General features: G+C 42.5%; 1 protein-coding gene across 3 annotated transcripts; it reads left to right on the top strand.

Annotated features, from left to right (window-relative positions):
• The first annotated feature begins 1,853 nt into the window (after positions 1–1,853).
• On the top strand, positions 1,854–23,931 carry ACOT9 (acyl-CoA thioesterase 9). 3 transcript variants are annotated; one of them, XM_056861875.1, is made up of 15 exons: positions 1,854–1,941; positions 2,647–2,673; positions 4,289–4,334; positions 5,234–5,404; positions 5,497–5,534; positions 8,365–8,448; positions 10,200–10,303; positions 11,023–11,096; positions 12,233–12,300; positions 13,360–13,471; positions 15,180–15,270; positions 19,209–19,294; positions 21,292–21,379; positions 21,553–21,703; positions 23,745–23,931. In XM_056861875.1, the coding sequence occupies exons 1-15, from the start codon at positions 1,884–1,886 to the stop codon at positions 23,807–23,809; spliced, it is 1,263 nt and encodes a 420-aa protein (XP_056717853.1). In that variant the 5' UTR covers positions 1,854–1,883; the 3' UTR covers positions 23,810–23,931. The 3 variants fall into 3 exon arrangements, with proteins under 3 accessions (XP_056717853.1, XP_056717852.1, XP_056717851.1); XM_056861874.1 differs by lacking the exons at positions 2,647–2,673; positions 4,289–4,334 and having other exon boundaries at positions 1,923–1,941; XM_056861873.1 differs by lacking the exons at positions 1,854–1,941; positions 4,289–4,334.
• The last annotated feature ends 1,360 nt before the right edge of the window (positions 23,932–25,291 follow it).

Genomic DNA, 25,291 nt, shown 5'->3' with positions numbered 1-25,291 from the left:
TTAGTCCGGGAATTCCACCTTGCTTATCCCGATAAGCCTCGTCCTCTCGGGGACCCCGGGGGGGGGCCTTAAGGGGGGCAGAATGTGAGGGTCTCTGTCTTTGTGTCTCTGCTTTCCATCACCTGCTGTGTTATCAGTGAACTCGTAAAAGCAGTTCACACCTTCTGGTCTCAGGCGCCAGGCCTGATGGCCCATGTATCTTCCCCCCCCCCGCTGTTCTTCCTGCCAGTACTCCCTCAGGCCGATGCGGCCTTGGAAGTGTGATAGCCGCCCAGACTTCCTGGGGTCTGTCTGATGTTTTGTATTATGCCAAGCTTGTAACTTCCCATAACAATAAGTGTGAACCCCAGTGCCCCAGTGCCCTGGAGTCAATATATTCTGTAAACCCGTATAGCCCCTCACTTGCAACTTTCTACCTGTGCCTGTCTCATCTCCTGAAGGCTTCAATAAATCGATTGTTTCTGTATCAACGTCTGAGCAACTGATTTGGAGAAGCAAACTCAGAGAGGGGGATCTCTCACAACAACCCTTTAAAAGGTTGTTTGGTGTCAGAGCAAATGGCCCTGCTGAAGCAGGAAATGTTTCATACAGTGTTTCTTCCTTCAAAAAATCACTACTCTCTGGAGTGCCACCTTGAGATTCTCTCCCCTCCCCTTTGCATTTGGTTTTGATCAGAAGTTGATGTGGAAGGCAAGTTGTGTTCTCACACTTATTGACATTCTTTCTTGCCCAGAGCTAGGAGCTGGCAACAGTCTTCGCTCATCCCCAAATCAAGCTTGGGAAGGAGAGGGAAGCTACAGCATGCAAATTCTGAATGGCATTTTCTAAAAAATTATAAAGCATGCACCTTGCTTGTGATTTTCACCATGGTGTCTGGCTGGCTTGAGTTTAGCCCACTTTTTAAAAACCTTGATTATAGCTATATCACAATAATGTAATGACGCTTAGCAATATGCCTACTACCGATTAAAAAAATAACAGCAAGCAAAAGCCTGACTGGCAGTGGCTGAAACAGCCAAACAGGGACTGGACTAGGTAGCCTCCAAATTGCCTTCAGACTATAGGTTTGTGATTTGTGTGTCACACTGTAGTTTAAAAAAAGCGGGCTTCTTTTTTAGTTGAACTTGATCATGTTACTGTCGTGTTCTATATAGAAAGTACTATGTCAGAATGCTCATTCATTTTTGATTTTTGTAGACTTCTGCAGATAAATTATATGTCCTGGAAATCCCTTTCACACATGCACTCAGATGGCCACTTGGCAGATAGGGTCACTCATCCCACTGTGTTACAGTGTTTTGACACAGTTATGTTTGGCAGGAGCAGGATTTTTAATTTTTTAAAAAACGTTTATTTACATTATTTATAGTCCACCTTTCTCACTGAGACTCAAAGCAGATTGCACAGCATAAGTCAATACAATCAACAAGATGAGACATCCAGTAAGCATTAGGATTGTAGAAAACTGAGACAAAGCTGAAATAAAACATAAGTATTAACATGCAGAAGCAATGCAGTAATTACATAGTAGGACAATACATATAGCAACAGACAGTACACTGTGGTATAGACCCCAAATCCATTCCCCTTCTTTAAAGCATCTTTCCGAACCATCCTATTATAGTATAGGGCTGTTTACCTGTGTAAAAATGCCCTCCTGAACAAGTCGGTTTTGCACAGGCTGTGGAATGTCAGGAAAGTGGGAACTTTCCTGACCTCGTCAGACAGGCCATTCCATAAGGTGGGGGCTGCAACATGAAGTTCCCCGGTATTAGCAGAGAACAGTTAGGTCTCCTTCCCTCCTTCACTTGATCCTTTTGATCAATATTGCATTCTCCTTATTATGTAGATGGTTTTCATTATGCAAGACCCATCCTGTCCTGATGAAGATGCTGACTTCCACCACCAGTGGCTCCCAGTCTCTTCCTGACATGCATGAAGGTAATATAACTTGATTATAGACACTAGGATACTGTGATTAGAAAGCTTTCCCCATTTATCTGAAGAACAAAAATGTCATAATTATTCTCTTTGGTTTGTTTTGTAATCTTGTACTAATGCCAGAGCTTTGCATGGAGAAACAGTTGGGCCAGTTTTTACTGGGCCTACAAGATTTTTTTGTGCCACAGATAGGGTTGCCAACCTCCAGGTATTAGCTGGCGATTACCTGCTATTACAACTGCACTCCAGCTGATAGAGATCAGTTCACCTGGAGAAAATGGCTGCTTTGGCCATTGGACTCTATGGCATTGAAGTCCCTCCCCTCCCCAAACCCCGCCCTCCTTAGGTTCTGCCCCAAAAGCCTCCCGCCAGTGGCGAAGAAGGACCTGGCAACCCTAGCCGCAAATAGAAGGATAGAGTAAAAATATGATTGATAGATTTGTGGAATGGAGTAGTGGGAGAAAGAAAAAACACACAGTGTTGGAAACTTGGTATCCTGAAGTGTTATATGTGTTTGAAAATATGAAGGAATATATTAACTCAGGCACCGAAATAAATGATTACCAGTAAAGCAGAATTCAATTATATGTTAATGTGCAATTGTGTATGCACGTCTGTGTGTTTGTGATTGAGTACAGAAGGACTAGAAAAACTATTATTTCTACAATTACACTGATAATCTAAATTGCTTTTTCTACTTCACAGGGCATTTACCCATTCATGTGAATAATGGTGTGTTGTGGTAACCTGTATGCATTTTAATATGACTGTATATCTGCTGCCGTCTTGCTTCTGTCTGTCTTTGTTAGAGGGCTAATGAAAAATTTGCATTAATATTTTTCTGGCAGCTATTCCAAGTCACTGGGGAAGGCACTGGCAAACCACCCCGCAAACAAAGTCTGCCTTGGAAACGTCAGGATGTGACGTCACCCCATGGGTCAGGAATGACCCGGTGCTTGCACAGGGGACCTTTACCTTACCTTTATTCCAAGTCATCGTTGTGGGTGGCACTAAAATGGGTTTTCACTGCTAAGTAAAGAAAGCATGTCTTATCAAAATCTTATCTATGTAATAGATGACTAATACAGAAACATTTACACGGTTATATTGAAGGTAGAAGTCTGAAGCCAAAGCTTTGGCTGGCTAGCTTAAATCAATATGTAAAACTCAGCCCCTGCTACTTACTTAGAAATCCTATGTCTCCCTTGGTTTTTGAGCTCACTGTCACCAGCTCTTCAGAGTCTCATTGCATGTCCATTTCTTTCCTGCCAGTTATTTATAGTCCCCTCTGTTCTTAGGCCCCATATGTAGTTTTTTGCCTTGATCCTATTTTCTCCTTGGGACTTCCTTTTTTCAGTTTCTTGTCTCTGTTTCCTAAAGTCTCTTCAACTTATCACTTACTTTCTCCTGCTTCCTTTAGCCACCCTAGCTTCTTGGGGCAGGGACCTGTATCTCTGATTTCTGTTACTCTGCAAAGCACCCTGTATACAATATTATAGATAAAAATAAGACTGATCTGTGCTTAACCAAGATCTGTACAACGCTGTTGGAAGAGTCGGGGCTAAAATTATTTAAAACAAACAAAAATGTGTGTTTCCAGGTTGTCCTTTTGGGGCCTTGCTCATGCCATGGCCTTTATCTGAAAACAGCTTACTGGCTCTAGAAGCAGACTGTGCCTTATTTAGTCACAGTATTGTAAAATTGCTGTAAAACTACCGTAAGGCATGGTGCTGAGAAAATTCAGTAAGGCACAATAAAGTAAATGGTTACTATTATGAGTGACTGACAGTGCATTCCTGAGCCTCCAGGGCATTAGTGGCCCCAATGCCGGTGTGGAGGGCTGGACGCTGGTCTTTGGCTGCTGCCGCGGCTGCACCACCCCAGGACGCTGGCGGGGCCTTCCACCGGCATCTTGCCGGTGTAGAGGCCCACGCTGGCATTCCAGAGGGTGGAGCTGTCGTTAGGCAGATTTCAGCTGTGCTGAGCTTAGGGGAGAGGGAAGAGTCGGGTTAACAGACGAATAGGAAGACCCGGACATTGCAAGGGCTGGCAGCAAGGTCATTTCTAATGGACTGAAAACTCATGCAGAACTCCATGGAACAACCGAGTCAGACGGGGTGACCGTGAGTCCAAGTACCCATGCTTAAATGACCATTAGTGACTCTGTTACCCACTCATAATGGTAATGTCCACAATATCAGGGGTGAAACTGACTCTTTCTTATAGCCACTCTTTGCATGATTTAGCTTAATCTGCTTCTTGAAATGGCTATTGCAGCTTTTGGTCACAAGCAACCTCATAGTACTCCTTGTTTCAATGTTTCTGACCAATCTTTGCTTTGTTTTAGTGCGAAACAAATTGAGAATTATAGTGGGGGCGTCTACCAATTGGAGGTAAATGATGCATACAAGTGATTTTTTCTTTAATTTTTTTGTTAGTTACATTTCTGGCAGTGCAATCCTGTGTAGTCTAAAAGCTTATTGATTTCAGTGGACTTAGACTAGAGTAACTGCATAGGACTGCAAGGTAAGTGAAGCAGCCTTGAAAGAGGATAGCTCAGTATATCCTACAGATATGTTACCAGTTCTGTTGTGAACTGCTGAACACCTTTGACCCCACAGGGAATATTTCTTGTATCAATTTTAGCCTGCTTTGTCTTTGTATCACTTTTTCATTTTATCTCATGGGCATTCTTTTATTGGATAGATGTTTTAGATCTCTTTTTATTGTTTTAAACTATCTTGTTTATTCGGGAATAGAAAGTTTTCTGAAGTAAATAATAATAATGGCTTAGATCCCAAGAATTGTGCATGGAGCCACCTTTGCCTTCTTACTGGAACTCAACCCCAGGTCAGGAAAACTACTCCTGAGGGCCAAGAGACTCTTGACATGGTGCACAAGGGGTTCCAGTGGGAAAGGGAATCTGTAGAAATCATGTCTCCCTTTTGCACGAGTGGAAATGCCTTTTTGCTTGCTCAAAGAGTGGGGGTTGGGTCCAGTTCAGTAACAGCAAGTGTTCATAGCATATCTTTGGTACCATAGTAATCCTTTAAAAAATGCTATACTGAAGAGCAGCATTATAGTGGCTTGCCTATGGTCATCACTGCATTTGTGGCTGCTCCAAGATTTGATGAATGGCTTGGGTCTAATGTTTATAATTATGTCTCTGTTGATCATCCTTACTGCATTCCTGTCCCCACTGCTCAAATAGAGTTTTTCAGGCTTTAATGCCAATTGTATGCTAATGATTTCCCCTACCCCTTGGAATAATTTGATTTGTTTTTCTGCCCAGTGATCATGTACAAGCAATGAATGAAAGAAAAGCCCTGCATACGCTCCTTGCTAAAAACCAAGCTGACCTGCCACCGAGGAAAATGAGAGACAGCTGTATAGAAGTTATGCTGCCTTTAGGAAGTCAGCCTGAAATAAGAGAAAAATATCTGAACGTCAACAACACTGTCAGGTAATGGCAGAGGTCTTTCTGCTGAGCAAACAGGGTATGATTTTAATGTCTTGCCACTCATGCATTTTAATGTAGTGTCTTTTCGTTAATAGGTTTGGCAGAATTCTTGAAGACCTTGACAGCTTAGGAGGTAGGTACCTGCTGTACAATTTAATTTATCTGGTGACCTTTTTAATATATAGGGCTCTTTTTAATTTAGTGCTTGAAACATAAAAAACATTCTTTACATTTTTGGGCTCAAAGCTTTATGCAAAGGAAAAACGTAAGGCTGAGAGTGAGCCTAAGGCCCACCTAGTGAGATATAGTGCAATCCTGTACAGACGAGGGCCCGTGTAGTTTGGTGGACTAGGACCTGGGAGCCCCAGGTTCACATCTTTACCCTGCCATGAAGCTTGCTGGGTGACCTTTGGCCAGTCATGCTCTTGCCCTGACTGACCTCGCTGTGTTGTTGTGAAGATGAAATTGACATGAGAAGATTGAAATGTGTTACCCTGAGCTCCTTGGAGGCAGGGCACAATTAAAAGATACTAAATAAATAAAAAAGAATTACTTCAGTCTAAGCCCACAGAAGTTAGAACTCTGCATAGGATCATACTGTTAATACTGGGATTTGAATTCTGTCCTGCCAGGTCAAGTCCAGCATCTTTCTGGCTGGACCACTGGCTATACAGGTCAAAAACTGGTGGTAGATCTGTGATTAAGCAAAATGTCCAACAGGATGATGGGCAGGTCAAGCTTATAATTTCATCACACTGGTGTGCTGTTCCCCTTTCTTCCCTTGGATAACAAATAGGATGTCACTAGGCTTAGAGGACAACACTGGTGAAGGCTACTGAGTTAATTACTCAGAAGTCCTTTTAATCTTTTAGCAGTGAATCACAACTGTTGCACTACATGAGTGGTTAATGTGGAAAGAGCTTGGATATTTTTGGAGCACAGGACTAGACCAGTAGAAATGTCAAATGAACCTGATGTTGCTTTCTGACATCATGAAGTAAATGATGTCTTATGAAGAAGTTGGGAGGGGGTGAAAGAAGAAAGCGTGACTGACTGCGGGGAGTCCTTTTTCACACTTTCTGTGGGTCTTAACTACACATCTTGCCCTACAGGGCAAGATGGGGGGGTGGGGGCTTCTATGGATTGGAACTACAGAATTGTGCAATGGCATTTATCTCCCTTCCCTGACTGGAAATGACTCCCTTGACCCTGAGTTACGTTCTAGTAAGAAAAAAGACAGGTACCAGTTTTGTGCTTGCCTTTTCCTCCATTAGTGCTTAAAGCATCCCAGAGAATCCATTTCTAAAGGGAGACTCTGTGTGTGTGGGGGGGGGGGGAGGGGGGAGAGTTAACTTTCCCTTCCCCAACACCATTGCCCTTATTGGCTGCTACAGTTTTCTTTTCGAGCCATAAAATGCATCAGTTCCAGTTATGGATCCCCCAAAATATGACTGACCATGTGTAACATTTGAATTGGGCACCCATCCCCCCTCCCCACACACACTGTCCGGGGTTGGCTGCCGCGGTGGTGATGGAAGATGCTGCAGCAGCTTCAACCCTGGACTGAGAAGCTGGGAGGAGTAAGGCTGGTGCAGCTGCTCAGCCCTCCACCCAGAGAACACTGTTCAGGGGATTCCCACCCTGAGAGGAAGAGAGTCCCACATCGGGGAGGCAGGGCAGAGAAGAGCAGCAAGTCCTGCCCAATGCAATCTGGCCCCAGAAGACCCAGAGCCTGCTGATTGGCAGGCGGGGAGCTGCCAGAAAGGGGGAAACCAGTGCCGTGGCCCAGAAGCAACCAGGGAATGCGAGCATGGCCTCTGCCCCCCACTCCCAATTTCCCCAGTCCTTCAGGGACCAGTCGGGGGAGACCAGGGAGGGCCAGGGAGAACCCGGGACCGGCTCTTACCTGCGATGGGGGGGCAGCCAGAGAGCGGATGCCAACTGCTCCGCTCTCTCCCCACTCAGCCTCGACGTCCAGCGCTGATCCCACCCCCTCACAGCAAGCAGCCCCTCAGGAGCACATGCTGTCTACCTGGGGAGGGAACCAGAGAAATGCCACCAACTCCCCAGACCAACACCAGGTGGCAGAGGGGGAAAGGAGGAGAGATGACGTAAGCAGGTGACTCACGAGGAAGTGACTCACGAGGACTCACGAGGAAGAGCAGCAGAGCCAGGCCCCGCCCCTGAGGGAAATAGAAAGGAAAAGGTAATGGGGAAATGGGGGGTTGGAGAGGAACAGGGGTTGGAGATTAGGGAAATGGGATAAATAGAGCAGGGAAGGGACAGCTGAGGAGGAAGATGGACAAAGATCTTGGAGCCCAGGGAGATTGCTAGGCAGACATCCAGAGCAGGAGAGGTGCTAGGAGCATTTATCCAGTGTTGCTGACCAGTCTGAGACTGACCCAGCAGGGATCAGGAGAAGGTAACAGGATGGAGGCAATGGGGGAAAGTCCTGGAGGTGGTGCTCGCACACACACACAAGTGGTTGGGTGGGTGAGTTCCAGATATGTACTGTACTCTGAATCTCACCATGAAGAAGATGTGCAAATTTGTGCTTCAGGCCCTCCACAGTAAGCACAAAACGTGGATGTTTGAGTCACTGGTGCTTCCTGCTGTCCTCCTTTTGTGTCACTTCCTGTCTCCCCCAGCTTCTTAGAGAAACCAGACAAACTGTGATGCTCCATAGAATTAAATGTCCCTGACGTTGACGTGACTTGCTTCTAAGCAAGCTTTTATATCTGGGGGGTATCTAATCGAGCTCTTCACATGCCCGACTGAACTAATCTTAAATGATAGCATATGATGTATTCTGTGTGCTTTCCTTGTTTATATGGGTTCTGTGAGTATCCTCCTTTAAACAATACAAATACTACACTGAGAAGTTTTGTTCCACTTCTGAGAAAAAGGCCAGTTTATAAATGCAGAGAATAAATAGTGCAATGTCTTGTTTTATCTTTCTACAGTTCTCATTTGTTACACTCATACTAAACATGAAGCTGTTCAGAGATCTCCTTTATCAATTGTTACAGCACTGGTGGATAAAATTGGTATAGTATTATTTGATTTGTTAATAAATGAATACCTATATTAGCATGCAGACTGTACTGGATTTAATTCTCACCCAGATGTTAGGGAAGAGGGGAGAAGTTCTTCCACCTCCTTTGCGTGAATTTTTTTCTGGTCAAAGTTTAGTAATGTGCACTGGCTCCTCCAAACAGCAGGTATGCATCTAGTTCACTTCTTTTCACTATAAAGTCTGATTAGGGAAATGTGTGACATTCTGAAGTGTTTTCTCAGCCACCTCCTTCACCAAAGCAGTCAATAATTTGAAATAGGATAGGAAAAGAGACAGCATGATGATGTCCTATGACGCATTTTTCTAACTAGACATTGTATCTGGAAGAGAAACATGTAGTGAAGTTTGTTACTTGTTTTAATTGCTTTTTAGGATGCATCAGTGTGTGTTTGTGTGTGGGTAGAAAGTTGGGGATGTGCATCTTCAGAGGCCTCTGGAATTACTTATGTTAGAGGGGAGAGGGATTAATTCCCTGCAGCTACTACTCTTGAGTTCTCTCACCTACCTGTTTGCATGGGCTGATAAATGGAAGCATAGCAAATAAGTATGTGCCAACAGGCATAAGAACATAAGAAAGGCCATGCTGGATCAGACCAAGGTTCATCAAGTCCAACAGTCTGTTCACACAGTGGTCAACCAGGTGCCTCTATGAAGCCTGCAAACAAGATAACTGCAGAAGCACTGTCCTGCCTGTGTTCCAAAGCACCTAATATAATAGGCATGCTCATTTGATCCTGGCACATGCCATTGCAAGCCATGATGTGGATCTTTCTGTTAAGAGTCTCAAACTTTCAAGGATGCATTTTGTCTCTGTACTGCACCCTAAATTAATTCTACTTCTCTAATTTTTGTGAAAGACATACTTTCCAATGCCTTATTGATTTGTTTGAAATAATAAGATGTTGGTAATTGTTGACAGGTTACAGATGAGATCTTTAGATGGGGGTAAAGTGTAGATTACTGGGGAGGGCAATGGCAAACCACCCCATAAACATAATCTGCCAAATAAATGTTCTGATTTGATGTCTTCCCATGGGTCAGTAATGACCCGGTCCTTGCACAGAGGACTACCTTTACTGCCTACAATAATGCTCTCAGAACTGACTTTCCTCTTTTACAAGCCAATGAAGATTTTTATTCAAAATGGTTCTAATCTGGAGTGTTACTCCTAGATGGTTAGATGTTGAATTAAATCCTATGCGCTTTGAGTCAGCGGCATACATAGAGTGAAATTCTTTTCTTCCCCCCTTCCCACTGTAGTTTGCTGTACTCCTTGAAATACAGCTCATGAGGGATCAGTGAATTCTCAGGAACAGTGTGAGGTTCTGTAGTGGAAGGAGAGCATTGCCAGAACTCTCATGTGAGCTGAAGTACTACTTATGTGGAAGCATAGGATCCAACCCTTCATCTTTCATTTGCCAACCTAAATTTATTATTTATGATCTTATCCCTTGATTTCAAGCAGAGATGCATGATATATCAAACAATATAAGGGCTTTGTTTTTTGATAACTTACCTCTAAAATGTCAGTTTCATTTCCTTCCTTGAGGGGAGGTCACTGGAAATGCCTCTGTATCATATTTATTATCTTTTTCTGGCATTTTACAGTTTATACTGGCTAATCATGCAAAGCAATTAATTTTTCTTAGACTACTGGAGAATCTAGAATTTGTTTTTAATAACTATTCTTCAGTTTTCATTATCTGATCCTTCTTTGTTTAGGTTTATGGAAGAAGGTAATTCATCCAGATTGTGATATCAAGTTCACTGGGAATGTTTCATGGGTAGGAAGAACATCAATGGAAGTGAAAATGCATGTGCTTCAGGTTAGTGGCAGCAAATGAATATTGTTTGCCTATAAGGAATCCATCCTGACCTGAATGGCTCAGGCTAGCCTGATCTCATCAGATTTCAGAAGCTTGGTCCTGGCTAGTACTTGGATGGGAGACCACCATGGAATACTAGGGTTGCTCTGCAGGGGAAAGCAATGGCAAACCACCTCTGTTAGTCTCTTGCCTTGAAAGTCCTACTGGGTTGCCATAAGTCAGGTGTGACTTGACGGCCCTTTACACACACATAAGGAATCCAGGATTTAACTAGCTAAATGCATCCTATTATCAAAAGTTTCTATTTATACTTTGAAGAGTGTTCATCATCTTTTGTCAGGTTAATAGTTATAGAAGAGCTGAAAGACCTTTGTGGTGAATATAAGCAACTGTCTAGATTTATTCACACACTTACATACACACACAGGGCCAAAGTCCACATTTGTGCTTTTAAAGAGTTGAGTCTGGGTTCCCTGGTCCCATCTTGGGTTCCGTGCAGCCACAGAGCAACTTTGGGGAATGACTTTTAAAAATAATGTGTTAATTGCCCGTGATGAAAAGCACAGCATTTACTGAACTTCGCTCTTCCCCTTTTGCCTCTGATTAGTTACAGAATGTTTGAGCAATTTGAAGACACATCATCAGTCTTCATCGCATTATCAACAGAAATTGGAAAACTTGCCAAACACAATTCTGCCCCCCCCACTTTTCTTTTTTAGCTACAAAATGATGTTTACTGTCCTGTGTTAGATGCAACTTTTGTCATGGTGGCTCGTGATCCAGAAAACAAAAGGTAACATTTTCAATGAGATCTTGAAAATAGTTGTATACTTGGGGGGCGGGGGAGGGAGGGAGAGGTTTTTTGTATTGTCTTGGAAGGGTTAATAAAAATGAAGCTTAGAAATAGGTAAGATTTTAAAATTACTTCTTAAGAGGGGGGAGGTGACACATTCAGTGACTTCTGTGTGATCAGTACATAAACGTAGTTTTCGATATCTCTCAGACCAAAAAAATCTATTAACCTACTTCCTTAAATAGGGTTTTCACCTGATTAAGAGCATGATTAGCACACTGCTTGCAAAATAGGCTGGAACCTCATCAGGAATTTACTGGAACAATTAAGTTTAAATATTCTCTGTAACACAAGAGGACAACACTAACAGTGCAGTCCTATGCAGTTACTCCAGACTAAGCCCGGTGAAATGAATGGGCTTAGTCTAGAATAACTCTATATAAGCTTGCACTACACATCTCAGTTCATAAATGGATTAAAACAGCAAAGGAATGCGTTTTGTCTTTTTTAGCCTTTGAATTAAGTGTATGAGAAAACTAGTAAAATATTTGCCATACCAATAGTCTTTTTTTAAAGAGCATGAAGAAACAGAGAAAATAGAGATTTTTGTAGTATAACTGGTAAAATATGAGAGTTCTTCAATGAAATGGCTACAGGTGCATGCCTTTGTATGATGGGATGTTCAAATGCCTGTCTGCAATATGCATCTGGCAAAGGTTCCAAAATCATCTCTGTAGTCTATGCATCTCAAGTTCATTTATGGCCATTCCCATGTTATAATGTTATGCTCCTGCACTAGGTTTCAAGCCACTTCTCTCCAAAGTTTTTCAGAACACTATAGGGAAAAGCAGTATTGGAACTGGCCCAAATTCAGGTTTTGATTATATATTGTCATTGAATACTTGTGTATTTGAGAATTACATGAACATTTGTTAACCTGCATAGGATACAATCAGACTATTTTATCTCTCTTATGTTGAGAACAGTGCATGTTTCTGAGTTATGAGAAACAAAGGCTGCCGCCTTCAGGCGGGCGCGGGCATGCCTCATTTATTTCAGAAGAAGTCACACAGTTGCTGCCAAATGGAAGAAGTCTGCAAGCATCTCGTTTTGACTACATTTGTATATACCCACAGGCCAGCATTTGTTAATCCATTGATTCCTGAAGGCTCAGAAGAAGAAAAAATCTTCAAGGAAGGAGAATGTATGTAATATGTTCTTTATGAGAGTGGGGGGACATCTGGTCTTGTCCCATTCTTCCAACTAGGAATGAGGTGATTAAAAAATAGAAAACAAGCACTCGTCGAAAAATAACATGGGTTTTTACACATGTTGAGTTTCTGTCTCAATTGCCCCTTCCTACTCATACACCTCTGGGTTCCAAAGTTGTATTTTTTTGGGTTCCAATCCATCTCTGCATTTAAGAATATTTAAGATGGTGTAGAAGATCGTAAGAGCCCCGTGGCACAGAGTGGTAAGCTGCAGTACTGCTGTCTAAGCTCTGCTCATGACCTGAGTTCGATCCCGACGGGAGTCAGTTTCAGGTAGCTGGCTCAAGGTTGACTCAGCCTTCCATCCTTCCGAGGTCAGTAAAATGAGTACCCAGCTTGCTGGGAGTAAAAGGAAGACGACTGGGGAATGCCCTGGCAAACCACCCCATAAACAAAGTCTGCCTAGAAAACGTCAGGATGTGACATCACCCCATGAGTCAGGAATGACTCGGTGCTTGCACAGGAGGGGACCTTTACCTTTAGGAGATCCTAGGCAGATCAAAGTAAAATAGAACCTCCAGGAAGAAGAGTCCGTGAAAATTAGAGCTGCTCTGTTTATTTCACAGTGTGATCCATATATCCAGTGGCTGGCAGTGGTGGGAGGCAGGAAGAACAGCTGTGCTGCTCCCTGTGACCCGGTCAATACATGCGCACGCGCACTACTTGCACACACAGAGCTGCATAGGGATGGCTAAGGAAAAGCTCTCATCTTTGTCCTCAAACTCCTTCTGCCTTCTGTTTTGAGAAATGTGGCACCAGCCTACCGGCTAAACAGCTACTACAAAAATTAAGTTCTTGATTAGGATACTTGTTTTGTTTGAGGATGTAATACTATAGAAAGAGACTTGGTGAGTGAGTTCACAAATCCCTATAGTGTGTTGTCATTACTAGTTTTGGAAATGGAGGGAGATTGAATGATACCTTTAATGGAAAATACTAGACCCTGTAATTTTCAACAAGCGTTGTATTTTTTTTTTTGTTTCATTATTTAGTGAACAAGGTCAGAAGAACTGATTTCAGTAAGGCCTCTTTGCTGAAAATGGCTCCTACTGCAGAAGAAAGAACAATTGTCCATGACATGTTCCTTAATACATTGGATCCAAGGTAAGCGGTGTGGTGACTTAACACTTACTAGAGCTGGTTTGCTCATTACATTATTAACGGATAATTTATTTGTCTTTGTGTCCCACTCTCACTGTGGCAGGTGCTTACAAGGGTCTCCTGCAGACCTTGAATGTTTTGTTGTGCCAGAACAATAGCAAGTAATAACAGCAAAGTTCAGATGCTCTCAAACTCCATTAAAGCACCTGCTAAAGACATGGAATGCCCTCACCTGGATAGTCCAGGTTTCCCCAATCTCACCAGATCTTGAAAGCTAAGTAGGATCAGTACTGGTTAGTATTTGGATGGGAGACCACCAAGAAGTCCAGGGTTGCGACGCACAGGCAGGCAATGGCAAACCACCTCTGAACATCTCTTGCCTTGAAAACCCTACAGGGTGACCTTAAGTGACCGTAAGTCAGCTGTGACTTGATGGCACTTCCCACTACCAAAGACAAGGAAACACATTCAGGCCTCTGAAAGGGGAACAAGAAAAACACAGACAGGCTTCTTTTTGTGTGTGTAGGTGGTAATATGAGCACAGTTGGCATACTCTATGCATACTGGGTTGGATCCAGAGATGCTGTTCTGCCAGCACAATGTAGCTTACTCTAGTAGAGCAGCCTTCCCTTTTGTGGAGGAGGGGGGCAGGTTTTGGCACACCCCCATCTACAGCAACCCCCCACTTTACCCTCTATGCTGTTTGTGATGGTTGCCTGACCCTCAAGATCAGAACTGGGGGAAGGAGAGAAAGTCCTGACCATGAGCTTTTCCCTGCTTGTGGTTCTTCAGATCCAGTCTGCCGTGCTGATTGTGCTTTCCCTCCTGACCCAATAAAGTACACAGAAAGGAGCTGTTTTGATGTTACCTCTCCTGACCTCACTGTGTATTGAAGTTAGTGTCCATACCAACCCCCCCCCCCCAAAAAAAAATCCTGCAGTTATTTTACTGCTGGTTCACCATAAAAACTGAAAATGCTATATGAGGGGGTTTCAGTGTCCAATGTCAGGAGAAATCTTTGAATTGATTTATGAGATGCATTTGTATTGCCTCTCTTCTCGAAGCAGCTCAAGGCAGCAAATGCTGATGCTCCATTTTATTTCTGCAACAGTGCCTGAGGTAGGTTGGGGTGAAAGAGAGAGACCTAGAGCTACCCGTGTAGTTAAGAAAACTTAATGGTACTTAAGTTCTCTGAACGGGGTAGTGATTTTTGCTGATTCGCCCTTTCAGCCTCCTTAGACCCCTGAAATTTACTACTGGGCGTCTGCATAGGAACAGCATAGTGGGGGTCATGGTGTGGGAGGGGGGAAATTGGTGGAAATAGCCACCCTTCAAGAAAGCTTAAATGCCATTACATTTTCTTAGAGGAGTTGGATACAGACAGCTGGCTGGCCTAATATCACCTGGTGAGTTTTGTATCTGAGTGGAGATCTGAAGCCCTGTCCAAGCCCCACGCTGTAATCACTACCTCACACTGACTCTCCTATGTTCAAACAAAATCACAATCTGCTAGTTTGGCCACTTACTGCTGTGTGTGCTAACAAAGGTAGAAGGAATTGTGCAAGCCCAAGTCCCACTTCTGATTTCACCATGTATAGAGTTGGAGATGAAAAGGAAGTTACTTCCAAACAATCGAAGACGAAGGAAGAGCTGGCTTGATAACCTTGGGGTGGCTGTGTTCTTTAGAATCTCACTCTCTCCTGTTTTGTAGGACAGTTAGTTTTCGGAGCCGTGTGCTGCCACCCAATTCTGTGTGGATGGAAGATGCAAAACTCAAGGGTCTGGAGATCTGCCACCCGCAGGTATTTGCAAAGCTATAATATAAGTAAATGGATGTTTTGGTTCCCCCCCCCCCCCAAGTAAGGAAGTGTTTAGCTCTTGATCCAACCCTGGCATGATGTTTCATGCTTAAGATGTTATTTTTAATTAGAAAATATTTATCTGTTGATGGATTTATTAATTTATTTACTCCATTGCTCACTGAAACTTTAATGCAATGAAACAGAATAATAGATACAATAAAACAATGCAATAAGAACCTAAGGAAGGAAGTCTAGATTCATGGTCATGAAATTAGGCATGAATGCTCTTCTGTGTAATTGCAGCATTTAAAGAGGATTGTATAGGTGCAGAGCTCCAATGGTATTTCTAGGTGGGAAAGAGGACTCGCCAAGCAAATTGAGAGAGCACTGCTGGTTAGCGGCTGTGTTTGTGGCTGCAAGCAGTGCAGAGGCAGAGACATTAGGCTGCCCTCCAGAAGGGCATCAGGTCTACCTGTTGTTTTTATATAGAGATCAGAACTTGGTCTCTAGATTTTCTCACCAAGTTTTTAGTGGGCATCGTCCTGCCCCGGGACTTAAGTCATTTATCAGTTTTCCTTTTACATTGTGTACTAAATTTCATAGTTAAATAGATTTGACATTTTATTAGGAATTAGTTTTTTTAAAGGCATTTCTGCATTCATTTGCACCCTGAGATTTTTAACGATCAATTTCTGCATTCTCTGATGTTATCAGTATTTGAGGTAGTATTTATGAACTATTTCTGTAGTTTGAATTTTTTTCTATAGGTAACACACTATTATTGGGGATTGTGTCTTTATCAAGGCCAATTATATTTATTTATTTTAAACATTTTAATACTGCCTTTCTACCCAATCAAGGTCTCCAACGTGGTGCACATAAAAACATTTGTACAATTAAAAACATTTAAAATTATAAAATAATTAAATAAAAACACATAACAAAAGGAGGGGCTGGCTAACGTATATTGGGGGTATGCCAAATGAAAAAAAAAGTCTTCACCTGCTGGCGGAAGACACCAATAGAGGGAGACAGACAAGTTTCCGAAGTTACAAAGTAACTTCCTGAGGGAGTTACAAAGTTTTGATACCACAACCAAGAAAGCCTTTTCTCGGGTTGCCACCCATCTAGTCTCAGATGGCAGTGGCAACCGAAGCAGGGCCTCTGAGGATGACCAGATGAGCAGGTAGATTCATATGGGAGATCTTTAAGGTATGTTGGTCTCAGGCTGTACAGGGTTTTAAAGGTCAATACCAGCACCCTGAATTGAGCCTGGAAGCAAATTGGAAGTTAGTGTTGATGGAACAAGACTGAAGTGATATGGTCCCTACGACCCGTTCCAGTCATCAGTCTGGCTGCAGCATCCTATACCAACTGCAACTTTTGTACAGTCTTTAGGGGCAGCTCCACATAGAGCATATTGCAGTAATGTAATCTAGATGTTACTGTGGCATGCATCACAGTGGCAAGATCTTTTCTGCCCAGGAAGGGCCAAAACCGGTGAAAGGCACCCCAGCCACTGCTGCCACCTCTTTATCCAATAGGAGGCTGGGGTCCAGGAGAACCCCCAAGCTGCGAACCTTCTCCTTTATGGGGAGGCCCCATCCAAAACAGGATAACCCATTTCCTGGATTAGACCTTCTCCCACTGGTAGCACCTGCAGATAAAATCTCTTGCATCTGTTTGAACATGTTCTCTACAATAGCAGCAATAGGATTGGATGGTCCCAGGATGCAGATTTGCCCAGTTGTGTGGGATACCTTTCAGCTTGAGGATATGGACAGGTTTCTTGGAAGTTTGAGGCCTACCCACCGCTTGCACGACCCTTGCTTTTCCTGGTTGCTTAAATCTGGTGGGGAGTAGGGGAGCTGCTGGAGTATGCCTGGGAGACAGTAAATGCCTCCCTGAGAAAGGTGGTGGTCACTCCTTCCTTGAAGCAGGCATTGGTATGCCCACTCCTAAGGAAATCTACTCTGGACCCAGGAGAGTTGAATAACTACCGTCAAGTCTCAAATGTGCCATTCTTAAGAAAGGTGATTGAATGAGTGGAGGCTGGCCAGCTTAAAGAATTCCTGAATGAAATAGGTTTCAGGCCTGGTTATTGGACTGAAATAGCTTTGGTCACTCTGGTGGATGACATGCACCAGGAGATGGTTGGAAGAGTGCAACCCTGTTAATTCTGGACCACTCAGCATGGTATCTTTCTGGATCGCCTTTTGGGACTAGGACTGGGAGGCACTGTTTTGTGGCAGTATCAGTCCTACCTTGATGGTAGCTTTCAGAGTGTGGTGCTGGGGGGACTGCTGCTCTGCCCCTTGGCCTCTGGGGTCCTGAGTCTTTATTGTCACTGAAGCCTGTCTTTTCATCTCTGTGGCCTCTCATTCCATGGCCTCTCAGTAAACCTCCACCTTCAGATCGCCTTCTTTCTGACCAGAGCAGGACACCAGATTAAGTGTGTGACCTTCACAGTGACCTTCACAATGTGTGGGTCCTGTAATTACCTCAGTCAGGCTCATGGTTATCATGGAGAACATGAACCACTCCTGACAAGATAGCCTCGGCATGTATGTTGAAGTCCCCAAGACAACCAGTTTAAGAGTCCTCAGCACCACATCCAAGACCACCTCCTCAGGCAGGAAGACGGGCAGCAGGGTAGGCAGTACATCAGCAGAATCCCAATCCTGTCTTAAACTGCCAGCACTACATATACAAACCCAGCAGGGACCTGGGCAGGGCATCGAGCCAGGGGGATAGAATCCAGATTGACTATGATGACACCACCTCCCAGCCCACCAGGCCGATGCTGATACATCACTGAGTACCTTGGGGGCATAGTTGGGGAAGGTTAATATCCTTCCCTAGTCCCTTGTGTTTTTTTGGATTGCATTTGTTGTCCCCAGTGTTTTCTTACTGCAGCATGACTCACCAGTGCCACTTGTGACTGTTCAGTTGCAATTTTGGCCCAAGCCTAGAAGAGTAACTTTGTTAGAATAGGTTCAGAAGCACTCAGCTATCTTGATATAGTATTCTTAATAAAGAGTTAAGCTTTATATAACGGAAGTTTAGAATTAGTCAAAAGTTGTTAATTAAGGATCACAGTTATAATAGTTCTTTAGCAAAACTAGACGAAGCTGAGATAAGAAATTAAGGGGCTCCGAATCACAAGCTACTTATTGTATTTGTTTTTAGAGATTTATTCTGGGGTGAGGACATGTAGTTGGGTTATGCTGGGCACAGATACAAATTGAAATGTAACATTTTCCCCGTTTGTCTTTCCCCCTCTTTTTCTTTTCTGTATCCCCTATAAAAACAAATAATAATAATAAAAGAAGCACTCAGCTGTCCACGTTGTGGTAGAAAAGCCCTGGTCTTTGCAAGCAGCCCATGTTCAGGGAGTAACACTAGAATTTCTCTCCCCTGATTTGCCACTTAATACATAGAAAGATCTAATCAGAATTCTGAAGTTCCGTGCATGAACAATGCAAACATTTAATTTGGTATTTGCTGCTGAATTCAGTATCCTGAGCCTCTCAGTTTTGTCTTTGTAGATGTTTCTAGTTCTTAGGCTGGAAACTATCGGTGCAAGGCTTGGTGAAAACTTAGAAATTGAGATGGGAGTCTGGTAAAATTTCCAGTGGCTTACTTGGTGTAGAACTTTGAATTTGCTTGATTTTTGTTTTAGTGCAGAGTGGAGCAGGTGGACTGCATCCACCCCCTGAGCTATTATTTGCAAGCCCGTTCTAAGCTATCTTGTTTTTTGTTATGGTGCCATAACCTTTATTGTGAACACAGGTGTGCTTTGTTACAGTGCATTCTGACAGTATGAACTGTCTCTACTTACTTATTTGTGATGCAAAGCCACAGATGTAGAAACACTAAGAGAAGGTTCTGTGTAAATGTTCAAAATTCATTGTTTTTATTGATCCTTCTGAATATAGGAGCGCAACATTTTCAATAGAATCTTTGGGGGATTTCTCATGAGAAAAGCATATGAACTTGGATGGGCTACTGCCTGCAGCTATGGGTAAGCTGGAAACGTTTGTAATATTTGTGCTCATAAAGTTTCATGGGTAGAGGGAGGGTGAGGCTTGCCTGACTCTTTTCTCAAGCTTGCTTCCTTCCCCATGGTGCAGCTGGGCTAGCCATGGGTGGGTAGGATGTGTCTCTGTCAGAACCTGCCTAGTTACTCTGAACCGTGTCAGTAGGGAGGACTTGTAAAGTCATGTATCCAAAACTATATTTTGGTTAATTTATAGGAGCTGGTTTATAGATTCTGCCTCAATGATGAATGAAAGCTCAAAAACTGTAGGATTTATTACTGAGTAGGAGAATACAAGTGTATCTTCACAGTTGCTGCCTTTAAACATCACTTTAAGCCTTAACTTAATTCATGTGTTAATGCATTTATTCATTATCAAAGCCAATTTAAAACTATGTGTCCAACTGGCAATAAGTGTATAAGTGCAACTAGAGCTGGTATGATGCTGTGGTAATTAAATTTTTGCTCTAATTCCAAGCTTTTAGCCCTCTAAGACAAACCCCTTGCTGTTACTTGTATATTTGACAAATTTCTTTCCAATTCAGGATGATTGAATTCTTTCAATTTCAGGATGATTCTTTTCAATTCAGGATGATTGAATTCTTTCAATTGGAATTTCTTTCCAATTCAGGATGATTACCCCCTTTAATGCTGGCAAGATGGTGGCAATCAGGGGTCATAAAAAGCAATAATTGTGATGACATAGCTGTGGATAACATTTTGAAAGTGTTCCTCGGTGACTCAGAATTTGATGGTCAGGGCTCAAGTAAGCAAGGAAATGGAGACAAACATTGCTGGCTCTAGGGAACTGCCTGAAGTTGGACAAGGCAGAGTCAGCTGCAAAAAACAGACTGAGTGTGACAGTAAAACCTCTATGCAAATCTGAATTTCTACAGGAGACCATGAAATATCCAATGATGCCTGAAGAAATACCTAGGAGTAGTGGTCCCCCCTACCCTTCTGGACTCCTACCTCAAAACTGTAACCCTTATTTAGGTGATTAAAGATGGGAGCCTTCCTTGTTTCTTGAAGTATTCTATAAATTGCACTGGCCTTGACCCAGATCTAGCTGCAAACAGCTAGCATTACACAACAGACATTCCCAGCCATATTAAAAGACACATCTAGCTATTTCAATGGGGCCATGTGAGCACTATCGTGGATGCAAATGATCATCCAAACATGTTTTTGCATCAGCAGTGTGTGGCTAAGATCACAAGGTTCTTTCTCGCTGGATCAGGACTTAGAGCTCTTGGAGCTAGTAGTGCTTTCTCAACCACATTCACAGTGACAAGAAACCTGTTGAATATTGAGCATCAAATTGCTCATTTGTCAGATATGCCCCTTTTTATTCCATTGGGGAGGTCATGCACACACAGTCTGACTTGGTCCAGCTCTCAGTGTGCATTGGTGGGAAAGTGGTTAAGTACAAAAATAGTTTGGCAAAATAGTTCGTGATTTTGAGAAGTGGTATGTGCAATGATGTTCCAGGTTAAGTTCATATGGGTGTGAAGATCCACTGAACATTTCACCTTGATTCCCAACCCCATCTGCAGCTTCAGTGCCATCTTAACATGTAGTTATTTTCTAGCCATCTAACATAAGCACTACCAAATCAGGCCTTTGTAGGGAGTGCTCTAAGGCTGATTTTTTGGCTCTGTCAAACAATAACCAAAGGGTTTAGATTTGTAGTATGTAAGTCCTATTATAGTAACATATGTGTTGGAAGAGTTCACTAATGGATTGTCAGTTGGCCTTTATGCTAAATATGATGGTGGCAGTGACTCCCTAGCACAGATTCCGTGATTTAGGTTTGAGAATCAGTAGTGTAGCAGGAAACACTCCTCATTAAACCTCTTCATATAATTAGTATTTACTTAGACACCCAGGAGATGCCTGTTCACAAACTGTTTTTTAGTTGGTGTGTAATTTAGAGTGTAACCTGTAGCCTTTTAATACATATATGTTTTCTCCTATTACAGAAGCTCTAGACCTTATGTGATAGCTGTAGATGATATTATGTTTCAAAGACCAGTTGAAATTGGATCCTTGTTATTTTTTTCCTCCCAGGTAATACTTTTTTTATCAGTGTTAATAGACTATATTAATGTAAATCACTTACGCCACTCTGACAGCCGTTAATACCAAGTCAGAGGAACCATTGTTAAGCATAAAACTTCATGTCTGTCTCATTCAGCTCTGAAATTGCAAACCCAATACTTTTTTCCATTTTAACTTACTAGGTATGTTATACTGAAGAAAATTTCATCCAGGTTCGGGTACACAGTGAAGTTTATAATTCAGACACCAGACAACACCACACAACTAACGTCTTCCACTTTACGTTCATGTCAGAAAATCAGATACCACAGATTGTCCCAAAGACATATGGCGGTGAGTTGCTATTTGGAACTGGAAATCTGTGAATAGTGTTCTGGGATTAATTTAGTGGCCTTGTAAAGAGATGTGAAGGCCAGGGAAAATCTGCAAAAATTCAGAAATTTTCCTCCATCTGTAACCCCCCCTCCCCTACTGTAGGATTCTCAGTTTTCCCCAGTAGAAAAATTGGGAGATGGTGGGTAGCACTGGAAAAATGTTTGTGAAGTATTTTCTCTTGGAATGAGTGAAATGCTTCTTAAGACAAGGTTTTTCTCACTCAAAATGTATAGCATGAAAAAAGGCTGAGGATTTAAAAAATATTGTCCAACAATTAAGTTGGGGGAATGCTGAAAAAACCTCTCCCTTTCCCCCTTTTTGGAATGAGTAAAATGTTTTTTAAAGCAAGGTTTTATTTACATACAACAAAATATACAAGATAATATTCAGTATAATGATAAAAACATATTTTAGTGGCTTCAAAATTTCCAGAATTTTTACATCTCTAACCTTGTAGGATCATAGGGCCAGGGGATTTGAGTGCTCCATGGTGGCTCCTTATAAAATCAAACTGTGTCTGCTTTGTCAATATGAGGAACATGTTGCTGTTGGCCAGTTCCTCCATGGATGTAGCGACAGCTCAGTAGAATTATCAACAGCCACCATTTGGGTCCCTCATCTGAAATCCCATTGAATATGAAGTATAAGGGGAAGGAGCAAGACTACAGACTAGACTGTCCTTTTTAGGATGAGTAATACCTTTTTCCTGGACTGTGTCTGCATTTGAATACTATAAGATTAGGGACTGTTCTTTGCCTTCCCAAGCACTCCAACAAGCAAGGCCATCACAGATGTGTGTATAATTGAAAGCAGAAATAAGAACCACTTTGGGCTACAGCTGCATGATTGTGCTGCATGTGATCTCTTGTTGATTCCAGCGCATTAAATAAGTAAGATTAGAGTCCCGTAGTACCTTAAAGACCAACAAGATTTTTTCAGAGTATAAACTTGGAGAGTCAGAGCTCCCTTCCTCAGAAGGTATCTGATTAAAGGAGCTTTGACTCTCGAAAGTTTACACTCTGGAAATTGTGTTGGTCTTTAAGGTGCTACTGGACCAGAATCTTTCCTTTCAACTGCAGACCAGCACAGCTACCAACCTAAAACAGTACATTAAATGTGTATAATCAATGTAATTTACTTGCTTAAAAGACTGCCCCTTTTCACCATAGATGCACCTTAAGGGAGTTTACAAAATCCATCAAATTACCACAAATTAGCAACACATACACAGAGCTGGATGGCCCAGGCTAGCCTGATCTCATCATATCTCAGAAGCTAAGTAGGGTCAGCCCTGGTTAGTATTTGGATGGGAGACCACCAAGGAATACCAGGGTTGCTGTGCAAAGGAAGGCACTGGCAAACCACCTCTGTTAGTCTCTTGCCATGAAAACCCCCAAAAGGGGTCACCATAAGTCGGCTGCAACTTGACAGCGCTTTACACACACACACACACACAGCTGGTGGACAGATGTTTCTGCAGGCTCTCCTCAGATCTCACTATCTTTCTTCCACTTGTGGCTCTTATTCCTTTTTCAGGGCTACATGTAACCCGGCCCACTTCCCCGGATAAAAGTTGCCCCATTTATACTTGGCAGCCAGATATTGTTAGTTTGTGGAGCTGAAACATCATCCGTTACGTGGCTGTGTCTGGCTGCTTCCTCTCCTCCCTCTAGTGGTCTCATTATTTCTGAATAATTTCTGCAAAGGTATCTAATGTTCTTTGCTGTCTTAAATTCAAGTGCAATTACTGCAGCTGTAGGCTTGGATTCCATCAGTGCAAGAACAGCATTCTCAGGGTAATGGAGATGAAGAGTGACACTCACTTTCATCCCAACTGTAATAAGTAGGCTAAAAAAAATTAGAAACCCCTGCAGAGGCCTGCAAGGTGCAAGGAAACAGTCTGTGAGTTTTCTAGTAATCACTCATGTTGTCTTATGTGGAGGACTTCCTCTTGAAACATCACTATAGATGCTCTGATCACTTTCTTTTTTTCCTCCAGAATCCATGTTGTATTTAGATGGAAAGCGGCATTTTGATTCAGCTATGAAAGAAACCAAAGCATAATAGCCATGCAGCTGTACAGCAAAATGCTGTCTTTAGAAGGTCACTGCTAAGACTTGGAAGCCTATCAAAGGATGGTGGAGCAGCATTTCTACTTATAAAAAACGTGATCATGGATACAGAAACACTTCGGTTTATATACAAATATTGTTTATTGCTATTTGCACAAACAGTTTTAAGTTGTTTTTGCTATTTTTCATCTTTTGTATCTTTCTTAATAAAAAAGTATAAATGTAATAATAAACAAATTTATAAATCGTGGTTCTGAACGGGTGAGTCGGTAAGATAGGATAAAACAATAGAGGGATCCATGGAACGTGCATGGGAGGTAAGTCCCGTGTTTCCCTTCCTTCCCCTTGTGCTGGCTGTGGCTCAGGCTTCCCTTGGTGCCAGCTAACCTCCCCGTCCCTAGCTGCCTCTTCCTAGTAGTGGCCATTGCCAATGTAACATGAGGCATCCATTTGGGTTGCTATAGCAACCAAAATACCAAGCTTTTTGCAGCATTTGCAGAGACATTGCTATTAATGCTTTTGGGGTGTTTTACTTCTGAATTGTTTTTTTTAAAAAATAATGTTTTATGCAAACCTGGGAGTTCTGTTGGGTTTGCAGAACTCTAAATCATAGTTGTAGCTGGCCCTGTTTAGCAGATTTGCCAGATCTGCGTGGGAGTCAGCCACTGGCTGCTAGATATAGGGGTACAAAATTGTGGTTGTGAAAGTTGGCTTTATCTTGAGTCTATCCATACGCCATTAGATTTTTGCCTTTAACTTCTCTGCTTTTACTGACTTGTAGACAATTGAACAAGCATGTACACCAACTGAAAAGGATTAATTATAAGTGCAAGGCCTTCAGGTAACTTCATGTCCTTTATCCCAGCCTATATATTCCTATATGGCATTCATTTCATAGTTGTTGTCATTCTATGGATTAAAAAAGTGTGAAGGCTGGGCAGGCCATGCCACATACATAGCCTTCCCTCTGCTATGCTAGCAAGGCCTATGGTAGAATGTTATGAAAGCTGGTGCCTTCTGCCAGTTTTTTTGCCAACAAGTCACCAACTATGCAGAAAAGTGAGGGAGAATCACAGAATAGTAGATGACACTGCAGCCAGTTACTTGCTGGAATTTTCTTCAATTAAGCTGGAAGAAGTAATGAATGTATCTTTGATCCAGCCAAATCAGAAGTTAAAATGTTTGACCGCACCACGTGTATGCTTTAATAAATATATTTGGCTGAAGTAATATGCCTGTTTTTGTAGTGGTTTTTTATTTTTTTGCCATCAAGTCATAGCTGACTTATTGCGACCCCGTCGGATTTTAAAGGCAAGCGACTGGAGGTGGTTTGCCCCTGCTTGCCTCTGTGTCACAACCGTTATACCTTGGAGGTCTCCCATCAAGATACTGGCCCAAGATCCCCCAGCAAGCTTCCATGGCACAAGTGTGGGTCCTAACCCCTGTATCCCACTGGCTCTCGTAGATACCAGTT

Source organism: Euleptes europaea, chromosome 16 (assembly GCF_029931775.1).
Source record: "Euleptes europaea isolate rEulEur1 chromosome 16, rEulEur1.hap1, whole genome shotgun sequence".
Lineage (NCBI taxonomy): Eukaryota > Metazoa > Chordata > Lepidosauria > Squamata > Sphaerodactylidae > Euleptes > Euleptes europaea.
The sequence above is the reverse complement of the archived record's forward strand: the minus strand, read 5'-3'. Positions and strand labels throughout refer to the sequence as shown.